General features: G+C 38.0%; 1 protein-coding gene across 3 annotated transcripts in view; it reads right to left on the reverse strand.

Annotated features, from left to right (window-relative positions):
• Positions 1–1274: 1274 nt before the first annotated feature.
• The window catches only part of adcy9 (adenylate cyclase 9), a 175088-nt gene continuing 156561 nt past the window's right edge, over positions 1275–19801 (reverse strand). The window contains exons 7-10 of one of the 3 annotated variants that reach the window (XM_072559711.1): positions 18856–19015; positions 17320–17468; positions 8990–9028; positions 1275–7568 (exon numbers count right to left, since the gene is read on the reverse strand). In XM_072559711.1, coding sequence (XP_072415812.1) covers positions 6413–7568; positions 8990–9028; positions 17320–17468; positions 18856–19015 — 1504 coding nt within the window. In that variant the 3' untranslated portion in view covers positions 1275–6412. Of the gene's footprint in view, positions 7572–8989; positions 9029–9718; positions 10613–17319; positions 17469–18855; positions 19016–19801 lie in introns of those variants that run through there. The other 2 variants (XM_072559710.1, XM_072559712.1) reach the window with 2 other exon arrangements.

Below are 19801 nucleotides of genomic sequence, written 5' to 3' on the forward strand. Positions count from 1 at the left end.
TTTTATTACAATGGGAATTTAAGTTATGCAAGACTTGGCAAGATCCCACAAAGAGATTAATGGCTAGTTCTGACAAAGAGCCACTGAACTCAAAATGTTAACTCTATTTATCCCTCTACAGATGCTACCAGACTGTTGAGTTGCTCCAGCACTATGCTTTGCTTTCAGATTTCCAGCATCCACAGTTTTTTTTTGATTTTATATTAATGGCTGGATCATTTGTTTTAGTGACCCTGTCTTTGAGACAATGTTGCCTAGGCTGCATTCAGATTTTTTACTTCCACCCAAGGGGTCAGACAGAAATAAATGTCGCAACTGATAATCAGCATGAATGCAGCACTTCCTCTGCACTGGAATATCAGTCTGGACCATGTACTCAAATTTGCAGAATGGACATCAAGCTGAACTTTCCAGCTTGGCTGAGCATGCTATCACTGAACCAAGACTAACACATAAAATGCACTATCAAGTTTGTTGATTTAATGGAACTTACGTTTAGCAGATCGGAAACAAGTCAAAAGGTGTCCTGTAAGGATATGGCACTTATCCTTTAAAAATTAAGTCCAGCATTGTACTATTTTACACAAATTTTCATTTGCAGATCAATAACTCAATCAGCGGAGCAAGAAAACAGCTTCACTCAAGTTTGAAGATCCTGGGATATGCAAAATATGAGATAAGAAAACCCACCTGTACAAATGGATTAACAACTTTTTCCTTAGGAAGTATTCCTTCTTATAGCGGGACGAAATATTCTTACAGTTCAGCAGTATCATTATGTCAAACAATGATTTTTTAAGATTCTCCAAGATCTGCAAAGTTTAATTTCGCTGACAGTAGGAATATTTAATTCCATTTTTAAAACATGCATTACTCATTGAAGTAAAGACAATCAAGGAAAGCTAGTAAATATAAATACAAAAATAAACACTATTTTAGGAGAGCTCTTAACACAGAACCACGTTTTCAGAGACAGCCAAGAAAAAAATGATCACAATGTAAATTAATATATATCGATGTGCATCAGTATAATTAAGAGTTGGGTAAGAGTCTTTTGCTGTTGAAAACATTGGGGGATGGATGCTCCCTGTTTTTTAAAATGACACGCACACGGACAGTTGAACTTACCAGCCAAGTATGATTCAGTCCTCATTGTCCAGATTCCCACAGTGAAATACTTGTGCCTCACAGCACAACTCATGTTTAGCTTTATTATGAATACTGTACCAATTGACAGATGGTACTCTGAACATTTACAGTGAAATTATGTCCTGTTATTCACAGTAAAATGGTTTTTAATATACAATTGATTACAGATTGGTAGTAATAAGTCATATATTGCTTATCTATATACATATAGCTTAATATTTCACATACATTTTATCAAAGCATAGGCAAACTATTTACAAGTTAAACCAACTGCAAAGCAGCACTCCCCTTTCCACAACGCATAAACCCCATACACCCAACAGGCCACACAGTCACTGTCTTTAGTGTTGCTCAGAGAACTGCTCCTTCATGACTACCACAAGCTAGGGCTATGTTCTAGCAGCAGCTGGCAGGTCTCAGCAGCTGTGCTTAGGCCAGTTTGGTATTCCAAGATCCATCTTTGCATTGGCTGTAGCTATGTAATTTTGCAAATGTCACTGCATGGCTCAAGCTAGTGTGTGATGACATTCTTCAGGCAGAGTCTCAAATGGACAAGTGTGATTCCATATTTGGTTATTTGGGCTGAAAGTGGAAGTGCAAGGACTCCTTCAATTAAATGTTTTGCAACAAAATTATTGGGAAGATCAAATGCCAAGGTACAACAGAAAAGATTATCTAATCAAAGTGGGCTGGTCTGCATTATCTACAATTCCCCCAGCTACCCTCCAGACCAAATAACTAGCCAACCCTGTTTGCTCATCACTGGAGTGTCTCAGCACGTGGTAATTAGGATATATAAGGATTCAAGATGGCTAATTCTGATAAATATCAGTTATATGCTGTGATGGGGAGGGGAATAGGGAAGGAGAGAAACAAGAACAAAATTTGGAACAGTGTCTCTCAAAAACAGACAACACTTTTGAGAAAGGTAATAAAATTCCACAGTGATGCATTCTCAATTTGTAAAGTCTGCACTGATAGAAACTGCACACATCGTGCAAGTACGGGTCTGAACCCTGATTATCTGTTTTAATGGAAGGGTCTGTGTACAAAGTCTGTCCATATATGTGAGGTAGGAGAAAGAGGCCATTGAATCCACATATATAATGTTCAGCTGAATCCCACTCAAAAACAGACTTTGAGTGCACTTTCTCTGCACTCCAGCAATATCAAATTAGGATGGTCAAAGCACTAAAAGGATGAAATTGTTCAGCTTGGAGCAATTTGCATTCAACAGCACTGCCATACCTCAATAGAGCTGTCATGGTTATGCCCAAGTGTAAACAATATATAATACAAAGTGGGGGATGTTTATTTAAATGCAGTAGACTTTACAACAACAGTTGTTATACAATAATTAAAACCAACACCCTTTTGTCTTAAAAAGTACTGATTTGTCCTTTAATGGTCAGTTTTGGCAAATTACTTAGGGCAGGTAGGTGAGCGAGAAATTGAAAACTAACAGCTAGAATAGCGTATGCCACAAAAGATTATCCTGAAAAGTGGTGGGGTGGGCGGTGGGGAGGCTGTTGAGTGTTCACTGCTATTGTTGCAAAGCCTGACTTCAATTATGCAGAGCTTCTTATGGACAAACTACTGATCAAATAATTTATACAACTATTAAATTTAAATAGAGTTGAAAAATACTGAACAGCTGTCCAGTCTGCTAGAACCTGCAACAGATTGCTGGAATACAGGCTCCATCACTTCTGATGTGCTAATTGGATGTCATGTGTTGGTGTCACTATTACTGGAAGTAGTATAGAGCAGGCTTCCTGGCCAGAACTACAGTGACTTAGATGATGAATTGGAAAGAAATACACACATGAAACAAAAACTTGCCATATATCTGGAAAATGTGCTGAAACCTCACAGGTGGGAATTTCACTGTAAACCATGTGCAAACCTTAAGGAGATAAACTGTGGGGAGCAAGACAAATTTTTTCATTAAAAGCTATAACTTGTCTGAGAGATCAGGTAATGTTTTCCACTCACTCAGACCTTTTGGACCCTGCTGTAAAAGACGAGATTTTTCCCATGAGGAGTTGAAGCAGTCCAGGTGACATATTCTAGTAAACCCCAGCAGGCCAGGACTGGTTGGTAATCTCACACCATTATTTCTAGGCCTCAGACAAAAGATTTGAGTATGAATTATACAAAGATGAGATATATTTCATTCATTAATACAAGGTATCTTCATTCCACTTTTAACAGTGCAATTAGGGCAGAAGTTTCAATGTGAGTGAACTTGAGAGGATAATTGTCTGCAGAAAGACAGAGTACCTAGGGCTTAGAATTAACTGCAGAGCTCTTGCTCAGATACCCAGGTGATAAATTGAGAGAACAGCAACTTCTCATTCCGACTATTAGATGATCTCTGAATCAGAAATCTGGTTACTGATGTAGAACTTACTAGTGTTACAGTTCAATCTTTAATATAAATCCAACATTTAAATATTAAATATGGAATCAAATCATACTACACAATTATGATAATTTGAGGATACAAGTGGCCTAATCCCTTTGTAGTTTTTATAGTTTTACTTTTGTGTATTAAATATTCAAGGACCCATCAGAAGAAACACACTATCAAATCAAAGTATGTGTACACACAAGTTGTTTGATTGAAGGCCAGATTTGGAAAATTTGGAGATGGTTTGGACTAAAATAATGAAGCTGAGTGAAACCAAAGGCAGCTTAAAACGAATTTAGGCATTTTGTCATTTTTTATAAAAATGTATTTCATCTGATCATTTCATCAGAAAGATGCAATCGATTAAAGGGGTGACTAAATACCTCACTCATCCTTAGATTTTTGACCTGATGACCAATTTGGTTAAGAGTGTCTTGTTTACTTACTGGTGGAGAGGCATTGATCAGATCAAATACTTGAAACCTTGCCAAGACGATTATCAATTGCACTATCGTGCTGCTTGAATATGCAGTTACATACTGATCCATGCTGAACAAGTTCCCTATGTGAGTTGAGCACCCAGGATGCCACAATCAAGACCTTGTTATAAAGTAGGAATCTAGAACAATGTCATTTCAAGCCCCAATGCATCTGGATTTCAGATCTCACGAGAGAGGGTGCACAAAACATGGTCAAAGAATCTCAAACTAGATCCATCTACTTAAACCATCAGAACCTGAAAATACCATGCCACAGATCCCCATAAATATCATTTTGGGGTTGTTCAGTTTAATACTGTTCAATAAAACATAAATCCAACACTGGTTTATCATTATTACAAACATCTTAACGTTATTCCATACATTGTTTGACACTGCATCCTCAAATTGCATTTTTTAAAATATCTATCAATTCTCACCCAATGTTGGGGAAAGACACAGTCATATTAAGGGTAAATTCCAGCAGGACAGTTTTCCAATAGTTCACCCAGAGTGTCTGTGTACTTAGTGGGAAAATGTAAACCAGTACTCCACTTGATGAAATGTCAAGAATCAAGTTAAATGAAGAACTGATTTTTAAAGTGTGACAATTCATTGACACCTCACAATAAGGAGTCTGAAGAACAAATCACAGTATCAGAATGGCTTACATTTCCTGACAGTCTCAAAGTGTCAACAGTTGCTTGTTACAGGTTTCAATATGCATAAACCAAAAACTTCAAACAAAAGCAGAACTGAAATAAAATACACCATAGAGTTTATGTTGGAAATAAGAGAGACAACGAGTTGGGGAAAATCTCTTATTAACACCAGTAGTAACACAGATCTGAACAATGTATACTATTTTTAAGGGATGCACACAATTCAATCCGTACACTCTCTGAACTAGTGTGAAAACTGCATCAATAATGTACATTATTCAATTTGGTAAGATAAAGGAGGTGCCATTATTTGCATACTGTCCATCACCACATGCAGAATTTTTGTAATGATGGAATGTTTACTGAACCCTTTTATATCAAAAATCATTACAATGAAATAAATGTCATTTGTTGCTTTCATAAATTTAAGTCCAGCCTTCCAAAAACATTTAAATAAAGGCTTTGTTAGCGACAATTTTTGTCATTTGCACATTAGCCCACCATAGCCTTCCTAGAGTTAAGAGGAAGGAACAGACAACTCCATCGCTTTTGGAAATGCTGCACATGTGGTTTGGCAGAAATGTTCCTTTTGTGTAGTGATCAGACTATTCTGCTTTCCCCTTCTTGAAGGCTGGAAAGTGACTTGTTACTGCAGCAAAACCTGACTGCTGCAAGACAAAACATTACTCCGTGGGTAGCTTGTGGTCAGGTGGACCATGACTGGAATCTGCTCAGCAGTAAGAGTCTCCCACTGGTATGGGTAGTAGTCCTGCCTTATTCCACACCTCGATTTCTAACTATAGTTAACTTTAAGAACTGAAAGTAGATCTTGAATCAGAATGTGTCAGGGTTTTTAATGAGAACATTTAGCTTTTGGGGATAATCAAAACATCTGTTATTCTAACCTGGAACCAATGCAAATATTTACATTAATTCAACTCTCTATACTGAATAAGGCTGTTCAACATTCAAAACTTTTCTTATACAGATTTGAACAAACACTGAAATCAAGACTTATATTGACTGAAAAGAATTTAAAAGAATCAGAGCTCTCTAAACACCAGCATGGAAGAGTGCATATGAAACCCATCCACAGTCTGCTTTCAACATGTGGTTTGTAGGTACAGTCAAAGAAAATGAAAGACAGGGCTCTGTCCTCAAGGTTGAACTGGCATATTCATTTCATAATTTGGAATAAATCAGGACTTACTCAGGGATTGTTAATAATTTACTTGACCAGATCCCTCCCACTCCTTGTGTACTGAATGCTTTCACCAACATCCACCCTCAGTGGTTGTTTTCAGATGCCCAAATTAAAAGATTACCTTAACTACAGGTACAAAAAGTACAAGAAATAAAATTGCACGGAGGAAGAAAATGAGACAGGAGTGAGGTGTATGGACAACAGAAAAGGTGGAGGAAGGATGTAACCATAGCTTTATCCAGGGTTCTAAAATTAAGCCATGCTTTCAGTTACCTCCATCCATTCTACCTGAAGTACATACTTCAGTTTTTCCAAAGGCACTTAATATCAAAAAACAGCACAGACATTTGCAATGGAGCTGAATCCTGTGTTACTGTGATCCACACAGCAATCAGGACGTAAAATGAAATATTAAAAACCAGAAAGATAATTATCACGTCACGCAGACTACCAACGTGAACTGATTCCTCCCGGGTGAAGCCGGTTTGTGGTATGAAAAGATGCATCATAGTTGGCTAGATATTTGTAACTTTGTCAGTTCATTCATTTCCTCTGGATCCTCATCACCCACTTTGTCATCAGCTTCCTTAATCTGCTCTTTCGTGACCTTCTGACATGCAGAGGATGAGTCATTAGCCTCAGTATTAGCAGAGCAGTGACCGGATCTGTCCAAGACTGGCAGAGAAGGCACAAGATTGGCAAGCTCATCTGTAGGTGACCGCCCAATACTTCCGTCCACTTGCACTCGGATGTCTGGAGACACTGAGTGCTGGTGTGATGGGATGATCCCAGTGTTTGTGCTTTTTGGGTACAGGTATGTTTTCATCTGACCTTTACCCTTAACGTTGACCGTCCCTCGGTAATCAAAGTCATAGCCCATCTCGCTCAATATTCGATAGCTCTCTTCACTCACCTGGATCCTACACTCCACTCCTGTAGTGTCCATCCTACTAGCAATGTTGACAGTGTCACCCCATATGTCATACAGTAGCTTTGTAGTGCCAATAACTCCTGCAGTGAGGGGTCCATGGTTGAAACCAATCCTTAATTTAAAGTTGAACCATAGCATGTCCTTGTTGAACTCATCTACGACCTTCATCATTTCTTTGGCAAACTCAAAAAGTGTCTGTAGGTGACTATGCGGATGGTTGCTATCACGCCGCTGTGATGGATTCAGCCCAGAAGCTGCCATGTAAGTAGCTCCAATAGTTTTAATCTTTTCAATATTGCTGTTATATTGGGGTTTGCTCAATAATTCATCAAAATCACCAATAAGTTCATTCAGCACCCGGTAGCACTCCTTTCCCCCTTCATAGTTCTCCTCATAAAATTCACTGAAATTAACTATGCTGGCAAAAATAACTCCAACATCTTCGTGGTTTTTGGAGTAATGAGGAGTTACCTTGAGCTGATCAGCCACATGGGCTGGGATGATGTTATGAAGAAGCCAGTCTGCTTGATCCTTCATGCTCTGTATCTTGTGCCGATGAAGATCTGCCTCCACATTTCCATGGTAATTGAGACGGTAACTAACCTCAAACTCTCGGTTCAGGAACCAGACAAGCAGAAGCAACAAGACAATATCCAGAATCACCTCATGTCTGATCAACTCCAGATTCTTTGAACTCCAAGTTGGCATTGAAATATTGCACCCAGCTTCTCTGCTTTTGGGGGAGAGAAAGGGGGCATGGAGAGAGATGGATATGGTGAATTAGTTTTCTTTATGACAAGCAAAAACAAATAACTAGATGTCATGCTTTACTATACAGAATGGATTCAAAGCAAAGAACTGCCTGTAATAAACATGGATGCTCAACTGGATAACACTTTCTAACTTAGATTAATGTTACAAGGATGAAAAAGTCAAAATGATTGTGGAAATAGCAGGGGGGGAATAATGTAAATGTGCATGCTTTCAAATGAGGTTGAGAAGCTTTTAAATAGACTAAACGTTCTAATTCCTGATGAAGGGCTCCTGCCCGAAACGTCGATTTTCCTGCTCCTTGGATGCTACTTGACCTGCTGTGCATCTCCAGCACTACTCTAATTTTGACTCTAAGCTCCAGCATCTGCAGTCCTCACTTTTGCCTAAATGTTGTTCTAAGACAAGTTACAACCTGTCCAGGCCACAGGAGCCACAGACTGTGTTTATAGGCCTGCTTTTAAAACGATCCAATATTAGGTAGCCAGGATAACTCAACATAGGAAAAGGAGTAGGCCATTTAGTTCCTCAAGCCCATTCCACCATTCAATGAAATAATGGCTGATCTGTGGCCTAGCTGCATATATCTGCCTTTGGTCCATACCTCTTAATACCTTTGCTAAAAGAAAAAAATGTATTTCAGATTTAAAATTAATTCAGGGTCCTGAGGTCCAAGTGTATAGGAAACTGTGTCTTTAATGTCCTAAGGATGTCTCAAAGCACTTTACAGCCAATGAATTACTTCTAAAGTATTGTCAGTGTGACACAGGAAAATGTGGTAACCAATATGGCACATTATATCAAAGTAGAAAATTGATTCAATATACACTGAACTGTCCAAATAGTATTTGTTGAAGGATGAATGATGCTAAAACACCAACAGAACTGGTGACTCTCCTTGAAATATTGCTTTGGGATCTTTAAAAATCTAAATTCATAGGAAACTTACTGCAGAGAAAAGGAAGTCAGTTTGGCTCATGTGTCTGCTTTGCCAAAGGAACTAATGGACAGTATCTTTGCAACTTGTCACACTACAAATGTATTTTAAAATAATTTTTTTTAAGGCAAAAAGAGTTCCTCTTCCTTCCATTGTTTCAGGCAATGAGTACCAGGCCCCAGCACTCTCTAGGTTTAAAACTCTCAATATCTTGCTAAGCTTTGTGCTAATTACTTTGAATTTATGCACTTGGTTATCAATGGCAATATAGTGTGAAATGTCATTCTTCAACCCCACTTCCCTAGGGTCTGAAAGAAAGATTAACATCATGTGATATCTGCACTGACTGAAGTGTTTGATAAAATAATAATCATTAAATTAGTTGCTGAAAACCAACTTTCCACAACTAATCTTAAGAGTCATGACATGATCTTAAATCTTACCTGAATGATTCTATAGGTTCAGATGTGGGTTCTGGAAAGCTGCAAGTAAAGAACATATGTCTGAAAGCAGTTTTCTTTGTCAGGCATGTCACTTTTTCACTTCCCAACCCATCTAACTTCTTACAGCTAACCTGTTAGCCTAAAGTGCAGTTTCTACAGGTTTAATCATTAGTTTACTCAAGTTATTCATTTTCCTGTTAACTTCACTCCCGTACTACAGTGACATTACTCATAGACCACCTAGGACCAGCATGTTTACTAAAATATTGTTTTAAGAAAACAATTGATCTAAGGGCTTAGAGATTTGTTCAACTCTCTCTAAAATGTATTTCAAAATCTAGTTCCAGGTATTTGTCTTTTCTGTACCTCACTAGGTTGACTCACACTTTAAAGACAATTTGCTCTCCATCAGTTCTTCATTTTTTCGTTATTATTTATATGTGGTGAAAGATATCCCATCTTGTTTTACACAGTGGATCTTTAGCTCCTGCTGAAGCCATCACTGTAACACTGTCCACTACCAATGGCCAACAACTGAACAAATGGTAATTTCCCTTGCCCAGGTGCAAACATCAGTTGCAAGTCAGTAGCACGGAACTGTCGATTCAAATTCCCAGCTGCAAATTGAATCTTGGATATATATGGGTAAAACCTTGGGACAAAGTGATTTTATCAAAAACAGAATTATATGATTTAACATGCTTTTTGGAATTAATTCAGGAAGATTATAGACTAACTTTTGAAATTTGGAAATTTTCCTTTTCCAGCTATTTATTTATACATTATTGGCATTTAGATATTAGATTAATTTACATCAGAACTTAAGAAACAGGAGCAGAAACAGACCAATTGGTGCCTTAAGTTTGCTCCAGATAGTTGATTTAATTATTCCCTCAGCCTCACTTTCTGTTCTCCATAAACAGATTTCTGATCCACGGGTTAAGTCAATCTTGAAAATAGTTCCTAGAACTTAGCCTTCACCACTTTGTGACACTGGGTAGGGGAGTTTGTTGCTCTTGTCATCGTCCTTGGCGAAAGTGTCATTACTTAAAAGGTGACTTTCAATAGACAATAGGTGCAGGAGTAAGCCAATTGGCCCTTCCAGCCAGCACCATCTTTCATTATGATCATGGCTGATCATCCATGATCCCTTTCAGATGTGACAAGATATACAAATATGAATTGAAGGGATGGCTATTCAGCTCCCTGGGCCTACTCTACCACTCAGTAGGGCATGAATGATCTGCACTCAAATCTACATTCCTGTCAATTCCTGATATCTTTTAAACTCCTTACTTAACAGGAATCTATTTCTTTAAAAATACTTAAGGATCATACTTCCACTACCTTCTCAAGAAAAAAAGTACCAAAGACTCGTGCCCCTCACCAGTTTTAAATGGGTGACCACTGATTTTTAAACAGTGATCAAAAATTCCAGATACTTCCATAACAGGAAACATCCTCTCCAAATCCTCAGGATTTTTCATGTTTCAATGAAGTTGCCTCTCATTCTTCTAAACTCTATTAGATACAAGCCTACCCTCTCCAGCCTTTCCTCATAACATTCCAGGTATTGGTCTGGTAAACTTTCTCTGAACGGCCTCCAAAATATTTACATTCTTCCTGAAATAAAGTAACAATAATGTACACATTACTCCAGATGTTACATCAACTGATCCTTCGTCAGAACTGGTTCTTTTGGTTTTTATTTAGCTTTACCAATTCCTTGTTGTACTTGCATACTAATCTTCTGCAACTCATGTATGAGGACATGTATGTGCATCTGAGCTCAGCAATCTCTTCCCATTTAGAAAATGTACTACTTTTCATTCTTCCTGCCAAAGTGGATAATTTCACATTTTCCACATTATACCGAGTTTGCCTTGCCTTCGCCCACTCACTTAACCTATCTATATATTTCGTAGTCTTGTCCTCTTCACAATGTACTTTCCTACCCAACCTTATGTCATCAGAAAATTTGGCAATGATATCTTCCATCCCTTCACTTATACCATTTATATAAATTGCAAATAGTTGAGGTCTCAGCACCAATCCATGTTGCACAAGCTCACTGCATCTTGCCAATCTGAAAATGACTAATTTATGCTTCCTCGCTTTATCTCTCCTTCCTGTTAGCCAGCCAATCTTCTATCCATGTCAATATGCTACCCCTGCATCACAAAGTTTAACAATAGTTTCTATTATTTTCACTGCGATAGATGTAAAGCTTCCTGTTTTCAGTCTCACTCCCTTTTTTAAAAAAAAATAACGAATTCACCATCTTCTAATCTAATGGGACCATCCCTAAGAAAAAGGAATTTCAAAAAATTAAAGCCAATACATCAGCTCTCTCACAAGACACTTCTTTTAATACTATAGGATGAAGTCCTTCAGGACCTGAGCATTTGTCAGTCCGCATTTCCCACAGTTTACTTAGCACCATTTGTCAGGGGATTGAGATTCATCAGGTTTCTCCCTCCTTTCATTTCCTGATTTATTACTGCTTCTAGGACATTACTTGATTATTTTATATTAAAGATCAATACTGAATACCTATTCAATTCATCTGTCATTTCTTTATTTTGCAATATCAATTCTCCAGTCTTACTTTCTATAGGAGCAACACTCACTAATTCTTCTTTAAATGTCTTACCATCTGTTTTTATACTTCTGGCTAGCTTGCTCATGTACTGTAATTTTCTTTTTTTAAAAAAAGTTATTCTTTTGTTTTTATTGGTGCTACCTAGGGTTGCCTTCACTAGAAGATCATTAATTAATTCTACCTCATTGCACCATACCAGGTCATGCATACTTCCACTTTGGATGGTTCTGAACATTGCTGTTCAGAAAACTTTCTATGAACTCATCATGTCTGTGCCTGCTGATAATTGATGTGGTAATGTTGCTCTCAGTATTGACTTTTGGTTTCATAAGTTACACACAAATCTGGATAAATGCGCAAAGAAAAGTATAAAAAGGAACATAGCTTCTCAGCTAAGTTACATTTGCCCATCCACTTTCTCAGCTGATAGGTAGATTAATACCTTCCACTATCACCATGTTTTTCTGACAAGCATTCATTCATGCTCCACACTGCCACGTCATTACTGTTAGAAGCCCTGCATACCACTCCTGCAAGTGACATCTTACCTTTATCATTTCTTGCCAAACTGTTACCACATTTTGGTTTTCTGAACTTAGATCATCCTTCTCTTCGGTGCTAATACCATTATCTAACAGAGCCACCCATCCATCTTTTCCTATTTTTCCTGTCCTTCCTAAGTGTTCTGTAGCCATCAAGATTCAGGTCCCAATCCATTTCCTTCTGCAGCCATTTCTCTGCAATGGCTACCATATCATACAAGTATGTCTTTGTGCTTTCAGCTTAGACATTTTATTTTGAAAGTTGCATGCACTCAGATGCAGAGCCTTCAGTTTTATCTTCCTACCCTTTGCAAATTTTCATCTTATCAAATTGTTGCCTCTTAGATTTTTACATTATTCGTTACTATCATGATTTCGTCTGTTAGTATTTTTCTCTTTGGCCTGATTCTAATCTGATTTATGCCTTCCCAAATTTGATCCCTTATATCCACTGTTTAGTTTAAACTCCTCACTATTTCACTAGTTATGAATTTGACAAGAACACCAGCCAAAGCATGGTTCAGATACAGACTCTCTCTTCATTACATATCTCATTTCCCACAGTACTTGCACAGACATGGATTATTCATACAGCTTGAATCTAAGACTATCCATCTGAAGAATTTGCAGTCTTGTTCATGCAGGAAATTCCTTAAGCATACTGAAGCTTAAGCTGCAGTTCTCACTGTCATCATCAAATTAGGTTTCTAATCAGTTCGTTTTCTAATCAGAAGAAACTGTACTATCCCTAATTCTTAGATGTCCCCTCCCCTCGAATTGATACATGAACATAAAGAAAAGACAGGTAGATTGTTCAGCCCCATGAGACTACCTTGCCATTCAATCAGATCTTGGTTGAGCAGTTTGTCTTCTGAATTCAATATTCCCATCGAGGTGTAATAACCCTTAATTCCCTTGCATAACAAAAACCTACCAAGTGCCACCTTAAAAATATTCAATGATTCTCTCTTCACTTCTGTGACAGAGTGTGCCAAAGCTGCTGATTGTTGAGAAAAAATTATCCTAATCTCTATCCTAAAAGGGCAGCCTCAAAGTGCCCTCTAATTGTGAACTTACCCAGAAGAGGAAACAATTTTCACATCCACATCAAGATTTACACAGTTTAATGAAGTCACCACTCATGCTTCTAAAATTCAATAAAAATACCCTAGTCTTTCTAACCTACCCTCATGAGGCAGCTTGCTCATTCCAGGCATCAATCTAGTGAATTTCCTCCTAAATGCCTCTAACATATTGAGATAGTTCCTTGGCTGGGAGCTGATGAATTTATATGAAGAGGTAACCTAAAACCTATTTTTCCTGTAATTTAGTAATTCGCTTAAACTGCAATATTTAGTTAAGAGAAGTTTTATTGCAACCTTAAATCAGGAAAATAGACACACTGAGAAAAGTTGCAGCTAGTTAATTATTAGCTGGTTTAATCCAGTTTGTTGAACCTTCAGTTTTCAGGGAGTCTAAACAAATGCTTCCATTGATGTTGCTTTGGCTTTACAATGTTTAAAATTGGATTTTTTGAGTTAGGAGTAAGTATATATGCACGCATCGAGTGGGGACCTTTACTCTCCTAACATTTTCATCCTCCTGTAGTTCTCGCTTTCTCTGCGGGGGAGAAAGGTAATTCACGAGCATTGAAAATTTTTCTATTATTCCATTGTAATTAGTAGCGCTTAAAATTACAAGATTGCAGGTCTACTTAACCAACTGGAATATACATCCTGCAGTGAAAAAAGTCATGGATACACTATATACACCAGACTAATGTATCTGCACAAATTGCCACCAGCTACACAAGCTTGAGCTCTGGGTTTTGAAACTTTACTTCATGGATACATAACAGAGGCTGCAGCTGGAGCTCAAGCTGAAGATCCAAATGGAGAGCCAGTTTAAGGAGGTGATCACACCACAGGTGAGAAGTATATAAGTGAGTGAATAGATATCCGCCCAGCTTACCACCAAGTAGACAATGCAAGAGCCCAAAGAATATTTTGCTTGCTATTCAGTATTTCATTTTGGAAACTGGTAAGAGAAATGACAAGTGGATGGCATCAGGGTGAGACAGACAGAGAAGGAGCAATAAGATTTGAGGTTTTTGAGATCAGAGATCAAAGAAGTTTTTGACATTATCCAGGATGGTACCATACTTCCCTGGTGCCAAAATAAAAGAGATGTTACAGAGCAGAGACAGGCATTCTGCTGGGGCAGGGTACTCAGGAGGGTAGCAAGTTTCTGGGGCATTGGAACTTAGATGGCTTACAATTAAACAATACCCTTGCAAAGAAATTTGCTAGTACTGTTGGGGCGGCTTTAAACAAATTTGGCAAAAGGTTTGGAATCTAGGGGCAGATTCAGAGCAGGAAACAGTAAGCAGTACTTCGCATGTAACCTCAGCTTTAAGAGTCAAACTCACAGTATACGTAAAAGGAATTTAGCAATATTAAATCATTATAATAAACCATTTTACATATAACACAAGGAATACAGCAAATAAAACCAACAAGTTGGGGACACAGATAGATGCATGACAACATATCTTTGTGATAACTGAAACTGCTTCACTTTAAAGTAGGATAAGGATGGCAGTTCTTTTGATACTGGACAGGGATGTTGAGTTCTCAAGCTTAATACAGGTAGGGATTTTAAAAAAGATGGAGCATAGCTTTATTGGTTAAAGAATCAATTACAGCTGAGATGAGGGATGGAATGGTAATGGCTGATGGGTGTTTTTTCCAAATGGAAAGCCATTTTCAATGGTGTCCCACAGGGATCAGTGTTGCATTCCTTGCCATTTGTGGTAGATATTAATGATTTAGACTGAAATATGGTTGAGAATGTGATTGAGAACTGGCCAGGTACTGACAGTGACTAGGATGGCTGTGGACTGTAGGATGGTATCAATGGTTTGGTTTTTATGTAGTCTGTTTGGACTGCAGCAAGGTTTTTGATAAGGTCCCACATTGGAAACGGATAGCAAAGTTAAGGGCCCAAGGAATCGAATTAAATTTGGCTAATTGGAGCCACAATTGGTTGAATTGCAGGAAGCAGAGGTTCATGGTGGGGGGAGGAAGAGAGGTTTCTGACTGAACTTAAGGTAATTGGTAGAAAGGTAGAGGGGACAACAGGAAAGTGTGTTTTTTACCCATAGCATAGCATGTGTCTGGAATTCACTGCCTACTTTGCCATGAGGTAGAAACAGTCAACTCATTTAAAAGGAACATGGATTTGCACCTGAAGCACTGTAACTTACAAGGCTATGAATCAGATTCTGGAATGTGGGATTAGAATGGGCAGCTAGTAATTCAGCTGGCATTCACATGATGGATTGAATGATCTCAAATGGAATAGGATTTCATTTGCTGTCTTGATTACTTGTTGTACCTGCATACTTTCTGTAACTCATGCACAAAAATACCTAGATCTCTGTGCACCTTGGAATTCTGCAGTTCAACTGTTTTGGTGACACACTTTCTTACTTTTCTGCCAAAGTGAACAATTTCACATTTTCCCATATTTTATTTCATCTGACAGATTTTCTGCCCATTCAAAACCTCAATCTACAACCTCCTTACGTCATCACAACATACTTTCTTCGCTGTCTTTCCATCATCTGCAAATTTAGCTAATATGCCTTTGATCCCCTCATCCATCTAAGTCGTTGATACAAGTTAAGAAGAGCTAAGGCACCAATACAAACCCCTGCAGGGCTCCTATTGTCACATTGTGGCACTCTGAAAAATACGTATTTATGCATACTGTTTCCTGCTAGCCAATCTTCTAACCATGCTGGCACGTTACCTACAGTGGCATGTGTCTATTTTGCATAATAAGCTTTACATGGGACTTTGACAAAAGCCTTCTGGGAATCCTAGTAGAGTACATCAATGGGCTGTCCCTTATCCATGGCATATTTTACTCCTTCAAAGCAGTTCAATAAACCAGTTTAATACAACTTATCTTTGCCAAACTATGCCAACTCTTTGCGATTACCATGAGCTTTTCTAAGCACCTGCCTATAACCTCCTTAATGATTAATTCATCACCTCGTCACTCTGGTTTCATGGTTTCTGCCTCTCTTGAATACCTCTCTTTATAGTCTGATTGGAGACTAACCCAGCCTTTCCAGAATGGAGCAAATGTTGGAAAATTAATGTCAACCTATTTACTATATTATTAGCCACCATGTTTTACAAATCTAGGATGAAGCCCATCAGGACCAAGGACTCATCAGTCCACAGCTCCATCCATTTACACAGTATTGCTTGTGGTTGTAATTTCACCAAATTCCTCTCTTGCTTCCATCCCCTGATGATAGCTATACTGGGATGTTTTTTATATGCTCTATAATGAAGACAAACAAAATACTTGTTCATTTCATCCACAATTTCTTTATTATTATTATTATTTTATTAACACTGCATTTGCATGCTTTAGAGGACCAAAATTCACTTTGTTTGCTTTTTTTTAAAAAGAAAAGGTAGATGCAGGAACTCCTGCTTTTTTTTTAACATTTATTTCTAGCTTCCTCCCACACTTAATTTCTTCCTAATGAACCTTTTAGTCGTTCTTTATCTTTCCTTATATTCTGACTTGCCACTCACCTTTGTGCATTTGTATTTTTTCCTTAATTCTGGTGCTTTAATTTCTTCAGATAACCATTAATGATTGATCCACTCCTTGATTTTTTTCTTTTCCGGAGATAAACACTTAGAGTATTCTGAATTCATCCCCTTAAAATTTTTCCATTGCTTCCCTATATTCCATCCCAGTGACTCAGATCACTTCGGCTAGATCAACTGCATACCCACATAGTTGCCCTTATTTCAAGTTTAAAGTACTAAACTTAGACCCACTCTTGCCCCATTTTAACTGGATGTAAAGTTCAATCAATCAATCATAATGTGGGCACTGCTGTTTCTCTGAAAACAACCTAGAGATATTCTATGTTCTATCCTTGCTCCCTTCTGGACAGTGCATTCAGGTATAAACCCAATTTCTACTATCTTGTAGCTGATATAGTGTTGCCTCAAACCCATTTCATAGAATTCTACATTTTAAAACAAAATCAAATAAAGTCATATCACCAAACAGTTGTCAAAAGTATGAGTGGTGAACAACATTTATAAAGGAATCCAACCTTGTATCAGATGTGAAAAGGATACAATACTCACATGGAAGGACATAGTGTCACATACAGCAGGATGAGAAGTGATATGCCTACTATCGTGGCCAGAGAGAATCTCATCCAGGAGCTCAACTGACAGAAGTTACAGTAGTGAATGAAAGTAATGATCATTGCACAACAGAAGAACATGGTAACCTGCAGAAAGAGCAACATGTAAAACAAGTTAAAAAGTTAAAGAGCCACGAGTTAACATAATACAGGCCAAACTGCTTCTGGTTCACAAATATCATGTGCACAAATAAAAACAAAGTATGTGGAAACGGAGCAGATTTGGAAACATCTGTGGACAAAGAAAGAGTCAGAATTTAGTGTCCAAAATGACTCTTCTACAGTTCTGAATAAGATGCTACCATACTTGCCGAGTTTCCTTAACACTGCTTTTATTTCAGATCTCCAGCATGAGCAGTATTTTGCGTTTCATTTGAGTGGCAAGCATAAGTTTGTTTTTGTTTAAAAAAAAATGTAGTAAAGTGCCTTCATCTGAAAGTCCCTCTCAAGTCAGAGCATAACAATGATCAAGATCATGAGTCATATATAACACAGGTGGAGGCCTTCAGCCCAACATAGCCAGTCTTTGAAAGAATATAAGAACTAGAAGTAGTTGGCATCTGGTCCCTCAAACCCACTCCGCTATTCAACATGATCATGGCTGGTCTTTCCATGGCTTCAGCTTCACTTATCCACCCTCTCTCCATAACTCTTAATTCCCTCACTGTTCAAAACGTATCTATCTTAAAAACATTTACTTAGGAAGCCTCAACTACTTCAATAGGCAGGAAATTCCATAGATTCACAACCCTTTGGGCAAAGAAGTTCCTCCTCAATTTGGTCCTAAATCTGCTCCCCCTAATTTTGAGGTTATGCCCTCTTGTCCTAGTTTCACCTGTCAATGGAAACACCCTCTCTACCTCTATCTTATCTACTCCCTTCACAATTTTATATATTTCTGTAAGATCCCCCTTCATTTTTCTAAATTCCAATCAATATAATCCCAGTCGACTCAGTCTCTCCTCATAAGCCAACCCTCTTAACTCCAGAAACAACCTAGTGAACCGTTCTGCACCCTCTTCAGTGCCACGATATCCTTCTCAAGGGCTACCAATTAATCCCACTATCCCAATTGCCCTGTAGATCTCTTTCAGCAGTTACTGTTTAATCTGCTTCCACCATTCTTTCAATGTAACCTTGAAATCCCAAATAAGCAATCTATAAAAGGATTTACTACTTATTTTAAACAAAATCAGAATTTGAGAGAGAAACTCAGGTGGGTCCAGCAGCATTTGCAGAGAGAAAACAGTTAATATTTTGAGTCTAGTGACCCTTCTTCAGATGCTGCCTGACCTGCTGAGTTTCTCTAGCAAATTCTGATTTTGTTAAAAACAAGTGGTAAATCCTTTTTGATTACATTCTTAATTCTAGTTGAATAGAGTTTCGCCAACAATTTGTTCTTGTTTGCTTCGGATCTTCAGCACCGTGTTTCTTTGGTTTATTTATCTTCCCAATACAATGCAAAGATACTCACATTTATATTGGTTTTAAATTCACATGTAAACTGAGAGAACACAGCAACTGCAGGGAGAGAGATGAGAATGGCTCCGAAAAAATGACGAGGCAGCCAACCAGAGATCGCCTTCATTAGTCGTTTAGTGCATGGCATCACGTCATCCAGGTAAAATGCCATTCTACAATGGAATATTGGGCTGAGGTTAGAACAGGGGAGTTAAGAATTAAATCAGCAGTTCTAAATAATTTCATGAAGTTGCTGCAACTTACCACAGCCATTATATTTAAACTAAGTAGGTTTAGAACCACAGAATAAAGAATAACTTTGGTAGTACAAATAACCAGACCCAACTCTGAACTGTGCCTGCACTTTGTTATCCTGTATTCTAACACAAACTGAGAAATCTCTGAAGTCTACATGAAAAATTAAAGATCAACCTGAAGTGTTTATCCTATCTAGCTGTGTTGACAAATGCTTCCTGACGTGTTATGCTTCCAGCAATTGATCTCATTTGCTCTGTGTGTGTGCATATGTGCGTGTGCGCATGTGTGTACGCAGTACCAATCATTTTCAGGAGATGGAGCTAGATAGTCTTCCAGTGAAGGCTGGAGTTGACCATGAAACTGAACTAACCAGAGGTGAACAATCCATTGGAAATAGAACAATTTGCCATTTCACTTTGAAACGTAGCTCCTGCTTTGCAATTCAATATACTATTACCAAAGCTTTTAAGGAAAAAAACTGTAAAATGTAAGAAAACTGCACAATTATCACTGTATCACACACAAGCTGCATTGCAAAGTTCCAGATCTTTGCCACCCAAAACTCCAAAATAAGCATTTTACATCATGTTGGCCCAAGTTTTGGAAAGAATGGAAGAAAAAGAATTAATAAATAATTGACCGAAGTTAGAAACAATGCTGTGCACCATAATGGAATTCCAGTTCATAGACTGCAGTAGTCC

This window comes from Chiloscyllium punctatum, chromosome 40, assembly GCF_047496795.1.
Source record: "Chiloscyllium punctatum isolate Juve2018m chromosome 40, sChiPun1.3, whole genome shotgun sequence".
Taxonomy (NCBI): Eukaryota; Metazoa; Chordata; class Chondrichthyes; order Orectolobiformes; family Hemiscylliidae; genus Chiloscyllium; species Chiloscyllium punctatum.